Below are 15,193 nucleotides of genomic sequence, written 5' to 3'. Positions count from 1 at the left end.
GCGTCCTTAAAATGATTAACGTATATTCTTCAACGTATGTTGCCAAACATTGATAAAATATTCACACTTTGATAATCGCTGGTTGAATAAAGCCTAGAAGTTATAAATATTGTATGTAAACTGAAGGTCGCGTTCATGAATCTCGGCGAACATATTTGTGCCTCTACTATACCGGACCTTCTGCAGGCGTCTTATATTTGAAAAAGTCGTCTCACCGCTCATAAATTGTAGACGATCGGGTTGATTGCCGAATTGAAGTAGCAGAGCCAGTGCGACAGCAGCGATGCGACACTCATAAGTGGAGTCTGGGGAAGTTCTGTCGTGTACCTGCGTTTTATACAAGCAAGGTTGTCAGAATTCGTTGATCCGCGCAGCTCCATTTACCATGGTTTTAAAACATAAAGTTCCACCTGTAAAGTTGATAACTCCCTCTTACTTAAATTAAGCTTAAGTAACCCTTGTAGCATGCCGTGAGCAACAGTAATAAGCGCATTTGAGGGCGTCATTTATTTTTATTAGTCACAACCACCCAAAGCCTGCTGCAATTCATACGGATACACTTCGGTAAGTAGAAGATGTGCACGCAATAATAGTTTTGGCTTGTATGTAATGTCACCACTCCTATATATAAGCAGCTGATCTTAAGAGCAACAAATGTGTCGCTACATCGCAACCCTCCTAGACAAAACTGTTCAGGTGAATGGCAATTGTTCTAGTTGGTATTCGTTTATGGTTTTTACGACGCTCTCGTGCTGCTTCGTACTCCTCTAAACGTGGCTGGCCGCACTGTTACTCAGGCAACTTTCTACATGCACATATCGATCGTCAATTTGTAAGCCTGTGAGTGCATTTTTTTCTTCTTTTCTTTTACTGTGAAATCACACGATGGATTAGTAGCCACTTGGCCGGAAGCACGCGAATTGTAAAGGAATTGTTCGTGAATTTGGCGGAATTTCCGATTTCTTTTGCGCCGTAAATTGTGACTTATCAAACTGTGAAGGTGCCAAGTATTAAGTACTTGGCTTTCTTTATAATTTTGGACATTGGTCTAACATTCTTTCAGTGCCTGACTACAATTGGGGCGCGAAAGGCGAGGTTTACTTATGGATGCACTTTCTTGTCTGCTGATGTTCTCCCAGATATTTTGAAGGGAGCCTTGAGGCTACTACTTAAACAAAAGTATACCAAACAGGCAGAAAAACAATGTTTTTTTTCCTTACACTGTTGCTGTCGAGAGAAGAAGCAAGAAAGTGCCTCGACTACTGCAGTTTACAATGTTCTAAACTGAAAATAAAGAAAAACCTTATAAATAAAATAAAAGAATTAGAAATAAATAGATGTATATATATTAGCTAAACAAGAATATAGTATAAAAATAACGACTACGCTTATGTTAGGGTTTTTAAGAAGGCAATGCATGGAAGTGCTTTCTATGAAGAAGCGTTTGCAGGGTTAGCAAAGTGTGCGACACCAATAATGAGACTACGAGTTTAGGCTAGGTGCAGTACTTCATGAGCTATCGCGCGCATTGTCTTGAAGTTCCATCTCCAGTTCACGTCACACCTCACAATGGCGCTTATAGATAACGTTAAAGAGATGTGCCCCCCCCCCCCCATCCCCCTCTCCATTAAAAAATATTCAATTGTCTCATCGCTTTCAGCATTCGTTGTCAGTAACACACGGAGCAGGCACTTAACGCTGGAACGTTGCCCTGAGGTCTTCTATTTCAGAAAACTTGTGACCGTTAGCGTGCTTTTGCCCGCGGCATCTCTAGACTTGTCGCAATGGACAAGTGTCACGTGTCTTGCCTGGAATATCAGCCACGCAGGTTTGCTTTCTAATCTACGCTGCTTTATCCTGTCTTCTGGATTCCTTCTTAATGAGCTTCGATCTATCCCTCAAAGCAGGTCAGATTACATGCTTGACAAATCAGCAGGTGCAATAACCTGTGCCATTGGATTGACACATAACATAATATTTGTAGACCCTCCAGACGACCTGGTTTAAGTGTATATGTTTTTACGTGCCCTTGGTATCGGAGAAAGAACTGCATAGAAAGACAGAGGTGCACCAGATGTGCTTCTGGTCGACTACTCTAGAGCACTGCACGGGCTCGGGCTTACCCGAAAGCCCGGGCCGGGCCGGGTAGAACAGTTTTTTCACGGGCTCGGGCCGGGCTCGGGTTTTTTGACGCGGGCCCGGGCCGGGCTCGGGCTTTCTGGTGGTGTGCATGTAACGCGCAGCGAGTTATGCTCATGCGTCTCAACTCTGAAAAACATTATTTTTCGGTCTCGGGCCGGGTTCGGGCCGGTTTCGAGTCGGGCTCGGGCCGGGCTCGGGCCTAAGCTAAAGGGGTGGCGGGCCGAGCCGGGCGGGTAACGTAGATTATTTCCGGGCCCGGGCCGGGCCCGGGTCTCGCCATAAATATTTTTATGGGGCTCGGGCGGGCCGCCCAACCTAAAAACGGGCCCGGGCCGGGCCCGGGCTGAAAAAATCGGCCCGTGCAGTGCTCTAGACTACTCTGCAGGCGGGAAAAAGCAAGTGAATAGGAAGAAATACAAATACAGAAGTGCAGAAACGACCTAAAGCCCGAAGAACATAATTTAATGGTAGCAGGCAGGGTTCTCAAGGTCTGTTTTGCAGGACCGCAGACCTTACGAACTTCAGCAGCGCAGATGCAGGTTTCTGAATGGCCTTACTTTGAGAGCATTGTCCTAGAACTTTGTGCTCTGATAGTGAACGATTGTCGAGTCGATCAAGCACTGCGCACATTCCTTGCCTCTTGACACTACAGCGTGGGCAGACCCAAAGAAGGTGCGTCAATTTATCCTCGTATTCATGCATGTCACACGTGATGCTGTAGGCTATTAACGAGGAAGGCGCAGGAATAGCTAAATGCGACACCGAACCACGAATGGTACAACGTGGTCTGCTCGCGTCCCGGTAATCCAAGTGGTAGACGTCACTTTATTTCAACGGACAACGAACGTACACGAAGCATAGTGAAGATGGAGTGAATGATAAAAGTGCATTAGGACTTGTCCATCACCTTAAATAAAAGCTCCACCTTAATCCACCTGACTCTAATCTGTACCAACCTTAATCCACCTTAATCCACTTTAGGCCAACTTAATTCACCTTAATTCAGTTTGATCCACTTTGAAACACCTTAATCTAATTTCGGGAGTGGACCAGGTCGTTTTTTTTTTTGGGGGGGGGGGGGGGGTGTCGGCCATGGCGTCCATCCGGCGCCGTGGCTGTTCTACGTGGGATTTTACAGTGCGAGCCCCAGCAGGTACAGCGCCGGGAACTTGACGTCATCACTAGGTCACGTGAGTTTTCTTGCCATCCGACGTTAACGCCGGACGCTCGCCGGATTTTTCGTTACATGGGGCATATAAGGCTTTCGCCCTAATAAGTTACCTCAGACAATCGAATTCAGATCGCGTTAAACACACTAGTCCGTGAACACCAGTGACGTCGCACCTGAGCAGGTTGAGCGTGTGCACGGGCAAGTAGCACAGTCCAAACAGGCTGACCACGGCGATGAGCATCTTGGCCGCCTTGCGTCGGGCCAGCGTCTGCGGGGGCGGCTGGGTGCCCGTGAGCGAACCGGTTTCGTGCAGCGCAGGCATGCGCCACAGCACTCGCGCCATCTGGTAGTAGGCGGCCGACATGAGCAGGCAGGGCACCACGTACAGGAACACCACCAGGCACAGCTGGTACACCGACGTGTAACCCGCCGGCCACGTGTATGCGCAGTCCGTCAGGTAGAGAGCACCTGTGTCACGGGACGAGGCAAACGAAGGTACAGTAACGCGATACGGTTACGTAGAGTTATTAGCAAGGTACAGTAAGCTGCAGGCATAGATCTTTCCTGTGACCTAGATGTAAAAAGTGGCGGTGTAGCGCTGTTGTGTACGTGTAGGAATGCTAGGAAATTAGGGCTTCGGATTGGCATCTTTATGAGAGAGCCAGCTCATCGCGGTGATACGTCTGGTGGACTGTGTTTATCTCTGATAATGGTTTCGGTACTGCGGCCACCTAAGCAGGTGGCTAACCCACAACTTTGTGTTCAGGAGAAAAACACCACGGCAGCTCAGTCGCAACAGCTGGTTTTGAACTACTGAACTTCATCTGAAACAAAACGCTTAACCTCGCACTCGGCCGCACAACGCTTGAAACAGCGAAGCTGGGCGATTGTAGCCCAGCATTTTCTAGAAGTTCGCGCGAACTTTTCATCTTATTACTCACGATGATGATAATTTCTTCTCGCGCGTCTCGGACTCACGGCCGTCCCTGCGCGTTGCATAGCGTAGCTTGCAACACCGACACCGCGTTGCGATGCCGACACCGCTTTCCACCGCGTTACAATGCCGACAACGCGCTACAGCAGACCCGCTCCGTGAATGCGTCTCTCTCTCTCTCTCTCTCTCGCTCTCATTTTCTTTATCTCTCTCCCGAGCAAAACGCGCAACACCTCCTCTTCACCTCGCAGAGCACGAGCGTGTGAACGCGCCTGCTGTGGACGAAGACGGCGCTCGAACACATTCATATGATTCGCATAAATGCATGTTCTGCAAGCGTAGCTGCATAGCCTATGTAGTGGTTACGACGCTCGCCTTTGAACCGTGGGTACGCCGGTTCGAATCCCGCCTCGACAAGAAAGTCTATTCTTTTATTTCTCGATAGTTTCTTGATACGAACCACAAACCGCAAATTACGACTGGCTTCAACAGCTTGGCTGTTAAAAATTGAACCCAGGACATGTAACAGGAGAACAACGGCATATATGAAGATTTGAAACCAAGAAAGCTTCATCTGCGCAGATATAGCCATGGTTTTGGCCAAGCTATAATCAAGATGAGCTGAGCAATGGCTATCTCAACACTGTCTCGGTGGCACGCCGCGGTGTAGCACGTCGCGATTCCCAAACGTTTGAAACTAGCTTAGGTTCAGGATTAATAAATACTGATAGGTTAAACAGAATTGAGAGACCCCTGACTGTGACTTCCTTCATATACTTATATTTTTTTCGACATCTTATTTGTAAGAATAAAGGAGATAGGGTAGAAGTTTTATTATTGTTCACCTGCATACAACCACACCATTACTTAACACATATGACGAGACAGGTACGCGGAATTGCCCATTTTTATCACATTCACATTTGCCCTCTCTTTCTCTACAGATACATTGCCTAACTATCGTAATAAAGATCTTTCCAACCCTCGCGGCGAACTTTCTTAGCCCGCTTTAACGCAAAAATGTGACCAATTACCTATGACTGGACCTCGGCGCGTGTCCAGCACCACGAGTTCCGGCAACATCACGAGGCATGAGACAATCCAAATAGCGCCTATGGCAACGCGGGGTCCAGTGGATCCTTGAGAGCGCAGTGGCCGGCAGATGGCGCGCCACCGGTCCAGGGAGATGAACGTGAGCGTCAGCACCGATACGGACACCGACACGCACTGCGCAAAAGTAAGATAAATTATGATTGATAATGATGATGATGATGACCCCAGTGGTGATGGAGTAGAAATGGCGCAAGAAAGGCTTCCTACAGATGAACAAAGATAGCCGGTAATGTCGCCTTCTAATTTAAATTCAGCATCTCCTTCGCTTCCGATTGTCGGCAGCGTAGAAGTGCAGAGGTCTTGTTAGGAAAATAAGTGCACGACGTAAGGCATGTAGCTCATGTGTGGAGTCTAAATCACAGCGTGGGGCCATTGTTCATGCTCCAATTACAGCGATTTTAACCTAAACTGGTAATCCTACATAATGTGATTATACGCCGTCGACTACAGCAAACTCAATGTTTATAATGTAGAACAGTAACGAACAACCACCAGTTCATAGTGAATCATCTAGTGCAGTCCAATATATCCTATCATATCAGCTATATCATATATCTATCATATATGATATATATGACCTATATAGACCTATGCAGACCTATATCATATACACTGAGGGAAGCTTAATACAGCACTGTTTCAAAGACAAGAGAATGTTTTGCAATAAAGAAGTATTTTACAGCCCTATTCAAAGAGCCCTTATTACTCACACCCCCTTATCTACACGCCTCCTCCCTCTTGCATTATATATGGCACCGTAAGAAAATGCTCTTGTCTGAAGTTGTATGTGATCACAACAAACTATTAGGGGGGGGGGGGGGGTGTAGTGTGTATTGTTTCTCTTTTTTCAAAAGAATCATACTGATAGAACCATCCAGAAAGGATTGCTTGATTTACGACTAATCCTGTATTCAAGTGTGCCCTTGCTGCTTTCTTCGTGCGCAAAACACGACAGAATTACGCGCATCACAATGAAACACTATCGGCAGAGGGAAACAGTCCCTTAAAATTTTGATGTCTTCCATTATAAATTTTCCACCTGAGGCTTTGTAGACGAGCAGGTATTTCAACGCACTCTTCTTTCTTAAAACGCGAATGACCTCACGTAAGTGATCTGACATTGAAGCAAGAGCAAATTGAAATGAAAGGAAAAGCAACACTAGAAATAACAATTAAAATGAATCTGAGAGAGCATGAAAATTAACGGTGTAAGTTTCTGCAGCTAAGCGTTTCTCTCTGATATTCTGATAGAGACTATCTGATATTCACCGCACCTGTAGGTAAAGTACGATCTTGCAGAGCGCCGCCCCGAAAAACCACGTCTCCGTCACGTCCCAGAGCACCGTCGGCGGTAGGCAGACCAAAATGACCAGAAAATCCGCCACGGCCAGGTTCACGATGAAGTAGTTGGTCACCGTGCGCATAGTCTGGTTCCGATAGACGGCGACACACACGAGGCAGTTCCCCACCAGCCCCACCACAAACACTGCCACGTGGAGACCGATGAGGCCCCACTCGTACGACGAAGGGAAGATGTACTCCTCGAGTAGATCCAGGTACTCGGCCTCGGAGACGCACAGTTCATTGACGCACGACGACACGTTTCCCTGTACGGAGAGACCGACTCCGCCGGTCTCGTTCAGGGGCGACGGGTCGAGGTCGTCCATGGTTCTAAGTGTGACGTCACCGCCGCCGCACTACCGTGGGGTTCGACCACTGCTGGTAGGCATGGCACGCTTTTTGGAACCTGCGGCAGTGAAAGCGAAACGTTGAAAGTTTAGTCAAAGAAGAAACCTGTGAGAACCAAATCTGCAGAGAAGAATGGTCAAGACAGCTTATAGCAGAGAGAAACAAAAGCTTAAAGCAGAGTGGATACCCAAAGTGACAGTCCGGTTGGCTACACTGCTATGGGAGTAGGTTAAAAAAGGCCAGGCAGCGAAAGCATGCCACTGGCCGGTGCTTCTCATTAGGCCAGCATTCTGAGACGCCTGGTAGCCACCAGGCCGATGTTCCTTCTGCACCGCAGCAGTTTCCTTGCGCGCTAGCTGCATCAAGCCAACATATTGCACCCGCGTGGAGTTAGAACTCCGTCCGAGGAGTTTAAGCGCAGCGCTATACTTTACTATCGCTGTCAGTCTCTTGCTATTGCTTTAGGGTGAAAAATTGCTCTTTTTTTTCACCTCGTCACAAATGTTGATAGGGATCCGGAGTAAAAACTGTCGTAGTGGCAGCTTGGCAGTGCAAAGAACCGTGCCTGGCAGACAAACCAGAAAACAGCAGCAATATATACATAAAACAATGCCGAAATGGCATTCACTCTATATACGCGCAAAACAATCGAGGAAACGAAAAAGAAGACAGGCAGAAAACAATTACGAAATCCTCGTGCTCAAGCAGCATGTTATATAATGTTTGGAGTCCATACATGGTGCGAAACATTGTTGCTCTCTATTCATCTTCACTTATCGTATAGCGGAAGGAATCTCTTGTTTCATCTAGGTACAGTTCTTAGCCTCTAGTTTCTTGACGTTTTTAAATGCAGCTTAGCATTGTCGAAGTTTCCTGCTTAATAATACAACAGAGGTGGTAATAATGATATGCTATTTATGAACAACCGGCGTGATTCCATCGAAATTGAAGGTCGCATGCCATTTTTCAGAAGAAGAAAAATATATTCATTTCGAGATTAATATACACAATTAACAAACACTTTCAACGTGCTGCGTGTGCGCCGTTGGTCGCCGTCTGCGATGTGTGAACATCAACGACGATGTCGCATCATAGCGCTAATTGAGCCTTTAGGAATTCGTAGGCGCGCGCAGTAGCTTTTATCAGCATGACTCTCTGCAGACAGGCTAATGCATTTTACGTGTTTGAGTACAGTGCTAAACGCGTTCAGACTAAAGACAAAAGGCCCGGACAGCGGAAAACACAGAAAATCAATTAGAGGCGCTCTGCGAGTCCAAACAGCGCAACGAGCCAGCCGCCATCGTGTTTGCCAGCCTCTGCCTCTTCCGTAAATTTCACTGCAATAACAATTAAATGACAGTCGACGCGCATTTGCGCCGTCGCCATCAGCGTCACCGTCATCGGGCTGTCATGGTATCAACGCGCACGGCCAGCCCGCCGGTGATAAGTTAGAAGGTCTCCAGAGACGTGAAATACACAGAGCGCGTTTGGCTGCAAGAAGATTCGGCGGAGATTTAGTGGTAAATGAGAGATAAATGTGTTATCACTACGTCGCACTTCTCCGAGGCAGCGGAACCGTAATTTAAACCTCGTTCAGCGCATTCCAAAGTGCTGTTTAGAAACTCACGCGACACACGTCATGTCTTTTCGAGGAGTAAAGCGCAACTGACGGTAGTCCAAGCATATCAGCGACAGTTGCTCTCAATGTACTTACACACACACACACACATATATATATATATATATATATATATATATATATATATACTTACACACATAAACACACAATATTTTATGTTGTCCCATTGCCACCCTACATTTACCACGTCACCAGTTTCCCATAGTGCAACCACATACATTTTTGACACGCTCCTAACGCTAATGCAATCAAACAAGGAAGCTAAGTGGACCGCATGCTCGTGTTGCTATCAATCGGCTCTGCAGCGGAGCCATCTAGCGTCCTGTCACTTCCGCTAGGTTAAGATTAACGATGATGAATGAGTTATATAAAACTTGCCTGGCCTCGGATTCTGACTACGACCACCTACTATTTCCTCGGAGCCGTAAGTTCTACCCAACACGCAAATTAGAGGTTACACTAACGAGGCTACGCCACCGCATCCCGAAACTAAATTTCTATACACCCAGGGCTGGTCTGGCGGCATCTCCTTTGTGTTTGCAGTGCGGGGAAGCGGAAACAACTGACTACTTTCTCCTTGCATGCTGACGAATTTCCTCATTAAGAAGTGTGCTCGAGGTCCCTTTAAACAACCTTTGCCTCGGCATGAACGTCCCCGTCTTGCTTTCGTTTGGACCTTCCACGTTAGGGTACACCTACGAGAATGTTTCCACTGCGATGAATGACATAATTCTTGACAACAATCGGCTGCCTTCCTAAATACTGTAAATTATAATATTTATTTACCAATTATTATTCACATTATCATGATGACTGTGCCACTTAGAACGCCGAGCAGAATTCGTATTCCCCCTAGTATTTCTTTCTAAACTTTTTTATCCATTTTCTTCAAACCGCCCAATTTTCGGCCGATGCCTCACGGCAGTTATGTGCCATTTGTGCAGAGGAGCAACAACAATGACAACGTCGGTGCAGAAATTACGCAGAGTACCCTGGGAGAAGCCAGAACAGTCAAAGCCAAGTAGAACTGACAGTTTGGTGAGTTGGCATGGGTTCCTTTCTTCGAAACGGCGCCACAGAAAACACGGACACGGAATGCCACCGGATGCCACAAACAAACAAACAAACAAACAAAACGATAAGAAACGCTGTGCCAGCCAATATTCTCGCAATTTCTGCTCCCAGAATCTATGTGCAGCCAAAGGGACATTGAATGGAAGAAGACGTACAAAAGTGAATGATTCACAGCCGATTCCGGTGTGCAACACGCGGAATTAAATTAAGTGCATTGCCCAGTGAAAACAACCGGAGGATCTTGAAACACGAAATAATTTCGATTGTTATGAAGTTCGACAGCTTCCGCGAAAATGCTTGTAAAAGAAAGAATTCGGTATGCTGAATAAATGGGAATGTCTTCATAACGTCGGCTTAAGAAAAGAAGGGTGTCTACCCCATGGTAATCTATCACGTACGTCCTGCCAACTCGAAGGCCACTTACGAAGTAGACCGAAGGTCAAAAATAAAGGACTACTTTCGAGTGTTGTTTCTTTTAATTCCTCCAAATTGTAGTCAACAATGCCTACATTATGTACTTCAAACTGCAAGCTCCCGAGCCCATTATTGAAGTTATCACCTTGCTATAAAAAGATCCCTACGGGTTCTTTAGGAAAGTTTTTGAAGCCGAGAACGAAGCAAAAGTCTCGGGCAGACATACAAGCGCAAAAGAACGTGCGCACCGCAGAATCTCCCGCGCACCAAATTACAAACGCTACCGGTCGTAAGAGGTGCAGGAATTGTGCCAGCTGAAGCCTTGAAAATCGCAAATTCACCTGCTGTAGCATTTGCAATGTCCACTTAAGCTTCCTGCACCGGAAGAAATTGTTTCATGGAACGTCACGTTGTAAGCAGCTTAGAAGCCCACGTAAACGTTCGGTTCTCTTGAGGTACATAGGGACATATGTCTCAGGGAGTAACAGATAAGCTATGACAAATATATTTGTGAAAAATTTTCCATTATTGTTTGGAAGGTCCAAATAAAGAAAAATGTGCAATACATAGATAAACTTTCCCGGCTGCTTGGCTTATGTACTCGAGGTGTTTAAATTCAATACTGTTTTCTCGGATCACTGTAGCAAGAAAAAGTTGAATTATAAGGAAAAACAGCCTTAATAGAAACTCTAACGTTAAACTATGTGCACATAAGTTTCATGCTTGCTTAATCCGAAGCACCACCGCGGCGCTTTGATAGGTCGCCTTCATAAAAAAAGTATTAGGTGGCATGTTGGCCTCCAGCGAATTAACGCACTAAATATCATTCTACCGTCTTTGTAACAACCTGTTCAGTGGCGCGTATACACTTGATCTTTATGACACGTTATTATAGTCAGTGTTCTGCGCTACTAAATGTTAGTTTCTGGCAGGAAATAAAAAAGAAAAACGTCCTTTACTACAGGATCAACCAGTTCGGCCGTGTAATGTTTACAACGTTAGCGGTACGTACCACGTTACCACAATCACTGCTGTCACAACGCTTAGAGCGCTGCTCGCTCGTCTATGGTTGAGCAGATTACTGCTGCTGATCCGGCGATGGGGCTCAAAGCAGCGCAGCGCCCAGTTTCTCTTCACCCGAGTGATTTCGTTCTTAGTGTCTGCCGTCTATAGAATTATGGCTGTTCCCCGGGGTCACCGTCCACGCTTGTAACATACGGCTCCCCCGGAAACCTCGGTCGCGATAAAAAAAAAATAAACGTAAATGCTCGAGTTTAACAGCGGAAAACAAGTGAATACTCTTTTGCGCAAGATATGTGCGCTTGCTTTTACGGCTCGTCTCATGTCTCTATGTACGCTACGGCACAAACGCTTATTAAAGCAGGAAGGCATGTGACAGCAATATTTGTGTGCCTTGGGATTTTTTATGCCCTCCAAGCAAGGCAGCTTTAACAAACGACAGGCAATAAATTTCGACATCTTGAGCGGAGCCTGTGAGTCAGTCAGCCTGTGAGTATGCGCCTAAGAAGGCCAAAAAAAGAAAACGCTTTTCATCACCTTGACACTGGTACGATGTAGTTGGTTACTACTGACAAAGACTATTTTATTCGTAGGTAAAAACTGCGTCTAACCAACCAGCTAATCGCGCTGTGGGCCTAAAAATAAATTTGAAGGCTTTTCAACGTAACCAGAAGAACTTATACAGTAGCTGAGCGGCACCCGTACTATTAGGATCGTCACGTATCGTTCTTAAGTAGTCATTGCTGCCAAACCACAGCCTAAACGAGAGACGAGGCGAAAGTTGTGACAACCGCACATCCGTGAAACGAATGTTTATAAATACACAACTTATCTACGAGGCTTAATGTAGACTCAAACGCACGCGCCAGGATCGCACTGGGTGCTCCGTCCGATTCAACGGCTGCATAAACACCAGCCATGTAGAGTTAAATAACTTCAGTACGTTTCACAGAACAATTTCCAATGTCGAAGGCGTTGCGTTATGCTAAGTATCCCGCTCCAGCACGTAGACAATCACCAGCACAAACTGCCGGGCGTATTCCTAGCATAGAACAGCGCATTCGCCCACGCCAGCAATCAGCCTGATCCCAGATTAAATCAAATGATCTTTTATGCTGACGTTACAGATATCTAATGCACTGGTTATAAACCCGAAGATTTGGCTTGATTGAGCTTGCGCCCCTTAAGGTACTGTACATATACTGCTCACATACAAATACTAGTTGGGCAAAATAAATAAATCAATGCAGTCTACGGCAGAAATGTACCTGTATCACATGCACGTACATGTACATACAAACGCACATGCAATTCAGTGAAAAATACAAGGCACAGAATATATCTGCAATTACGCATAATTGCTCAATACGCGCTACATAAATCTTTTTTTCCCTAGCGTTAAAGCAAGCCTGCAAAGCACGTAGAAAGTACTGCATAGCAAGTTTCCCGGAACGTTTGGCGTACTCTTGCGGGCTTCTATCGGGCTTTTATGTAGCACGTATTGAGCAGCAGAAAAGTGGACCGGGAGTTTTTCATGGTGGCCTACAATTTTGTTATTGACAATTTTGTTTTGATTGTAATATCTGAAAGAGTAATTCCTTAATAATGAGTAAACATGTAATTAAGTGAAATACAACTTGCGTCAAGTGTCATTAAAAAACATTGCCTTGGCTCGGTTCAACTACGTGGCACTGGCATATTTTTTATTTTTTTATTTTAGCAGACGTAAAGTGGGGCACTCCGCATATTAAACCTGTCGTTGCATGCCAAGCCTTTTACTTGGATAACATTACAAGTTGTCGTTAAAGTTCCTCTCACAAGCGCGCACATATTTTAACGTACCAGTTTATGTAACACAGTTTCCTTGTGATGCTTTTTTGGAATATGCAAGTTGTGTGTACGATGGGTGCGCTATGCGGTGCGAATACCATAAATCGTGCTCAAAAGACTATATAATTTTGCGGTCTGGCATAACGCAGAACCAAATTTCTGAACAGTTTGGCTCAGAGGACCCAGATTGGGAAATGTCACATCAATTTATTAGCTACTGTGCGCCTTAGCTCGTTTCCAACGTGTCAAAGCAAGGAATTCATAACTGTGGTGAAGATACGTCTTCTTGCTAAAGCGCTTTGTTGTAATGCCATTCTGGATTCTAAAGAAAAAGGTCATAACAATGTCAGCTGCGGCATAAACTCAAGCATTTAGACATGAAATCCCCACCACTGATTGCTTAAAACGAAAGCCGCCACGGGAGTACACTTATTGCAGTCTTTTAAACGTCACTGTAGCTATTAAGATGTCACATACACGCCCAGTTAACGATAAAAAAAAGCCAAAGAAATTATGAAGATTGCGTTTTATAATTTCACAAAATCAGCGGTTCTATTGAAGACCTCAATACGTAGCGGGCTCATACCATGAAAACATTGACACCGCATTCTAAAATGCAGGCGCACCTGCATGATATAAATGGCGTGTTTTTAAAGATTGTAGGAAAAAACTTCCCCCATTTTACGTTAGAGCGTAGACTACTGCAGCTTAATACCTGCCTGCGGTCGCAAACCAAAAAAAAATCTTTTGAGAATAAATGCTCGGATCCATAGTAACGCTGAATTAGGGAGTCTTCATCTCAGCTCAAGTTTTCGTTTAACGCATAGCCAGCCCAAGATTGGCGAACCGGCGATCATGGGCTTAACTGGCACGTTGTTGGGATCCCGGGAATTCCGTCGTAGGGTCAACCTGCTTTAAAGCCTCGATTTCAGCTCGCTCGTTGGGCAAGCGCCACTTTCCGATTACCGAAATGGCCGCGTCGGACAGAACGATTAATCATTTACTCCCGCCGACTAGATGTGAGAGCTTAATAAACTTTCGGGAGATGAATCTTGTTCAGCGATGGATGAAGCGAGTTGCGGGGCCTCGACGTGTTATATTAGAGACCAGGTGTGACCTGCCCATTGCATGGCTATTTTTTTTTAATGTGAAGTACTGTGTTCATGGAGGCGAATAATTGCGCAGATCTTGGGAGCGCTGGGTGGACCCCGAAAAGATATTTTTGCGAATGAAACTCCATGTAGTGACAACAACTTTTTTTTTTTTCACCGAGTGACCAATGTCACGTTTCGAACGCCACGGCATTCTCTTACGTATTTCTTAAAAGCTTCCTCTGTGGAGTTATCACCAACCTTTCACTGCAATTAAATTTTCATATAGACGCTGCCGACCTTTAAACATTTAACATCATCGTCATCTTCAGTATGACTTTTGGGAACCTAATTTGCCGTCTAGATTTGTGAACGTGAGCTCATTAGAGCTTGTGCAGCTTTATCCTCTTACTAGTATGCTACAGCTGCCTTTCTGACGCCCAGATTTCTCATTCCTTGTATGCTTTGACTGGCGAATGCCTTTATTCCTAATCACCAAGACGCGGTTACCTAATACAGCAAAATATTTCGCACCCTTATGTGTAGTAGTATGTCTCAGAGTCAACAACCTGACCTTTAAGGGGTAAGATCGAATCCTTTCATGAAGACAACTTAAGGCTCCTTGTTTAGAATTATTTTTTCTTGCGGCGAGCAAACATGATGGCTGCTGCAACATCCGCCCCAGCCATTCAAACTGAATAGACAGTTTTCAACCACACTCGTAATCGCTTTACATATAGGTTCCGTACAGTAGGTTGAAAATATTTGTGAATATGTACCACTTACATAGCTGTGCTTCGTATAGATACCGCATACTAAGTGGAGCATATTTGCATCCACGTGCCACTTCCTTGGCCGCGGAACAAGATTAAGCGTTACATGTAGTATAGCAGAGATAAGCTCCACTGAGTGAAGAGCCCAAGCTCGAGGATATTCTTTCCATGCAGGTTCCACTGAGCCAGTTAATTTTTTTTTTTGCAACGATGTTTCACTCACAAACACCCGCCGTGGTTGCTCAGTGGCTATGGTGTTGGGCTGCTGAGCACGAGGTCGCGGGATCGAATCCCGGCCATGGC

At 45.5% G+C, this 15,193-nt stretch overlaps 1 protein-coding gene across 1 annotated transcript in view; it reads right to left on the bottom strand.

The window, feature by feature from the left end:
- Positions 1-218: 218 nt before the first annotated feature.
- LOC119466286 (orexin receptor type 2) overlaps positions 219-15,193 on the bottom strand; it is a 103,228-nt gene continuing 88,253 nt past the window's right edge. Inside the window, exons 2-5 of the mRNA XM_037726764.2 lie at positions 6,635-7,107; positions 5,282-5,474; positions 3,487-3,781; positions 219-327 (exon numbers count right to left, since the gene is read on the bottom strand). Coding sequence (XP_037582692.1) covers positions 219-327; positions 3,487-3,781; positions 5,282-5,474; positions 6,635-7,027 — 990 coding nt within the window. The 5' untranslated portion in view covers positions 7,028-7,107. The remainder of the gene's footprint in view (positions 328-3,486; positions 3,782-5,281; positions 5,475-6,634; positions 7,108-15,193) is intronic.

Source organism: Dermacentor silvarum, chromosome 10 (assembly GCF_013339745.2).
Source record: "Dermacentor silvarum isolate Dsil-2018 chromosome 10, BIME_Dsil_1.4, whole genome shotgun sequence".
Taxonomy (NCBI): Eukaryota; Metazoa; Arthropoda; class Arachnida; order Ixodida; family Ixodidae; genus Dermacentor; species Dermacentor silvarum.
The sequence above is the reverse complement of the archived record's forward strand: the minus strand, read 5'-3'. Positions and strand labels throughout refer to the sequence as shown.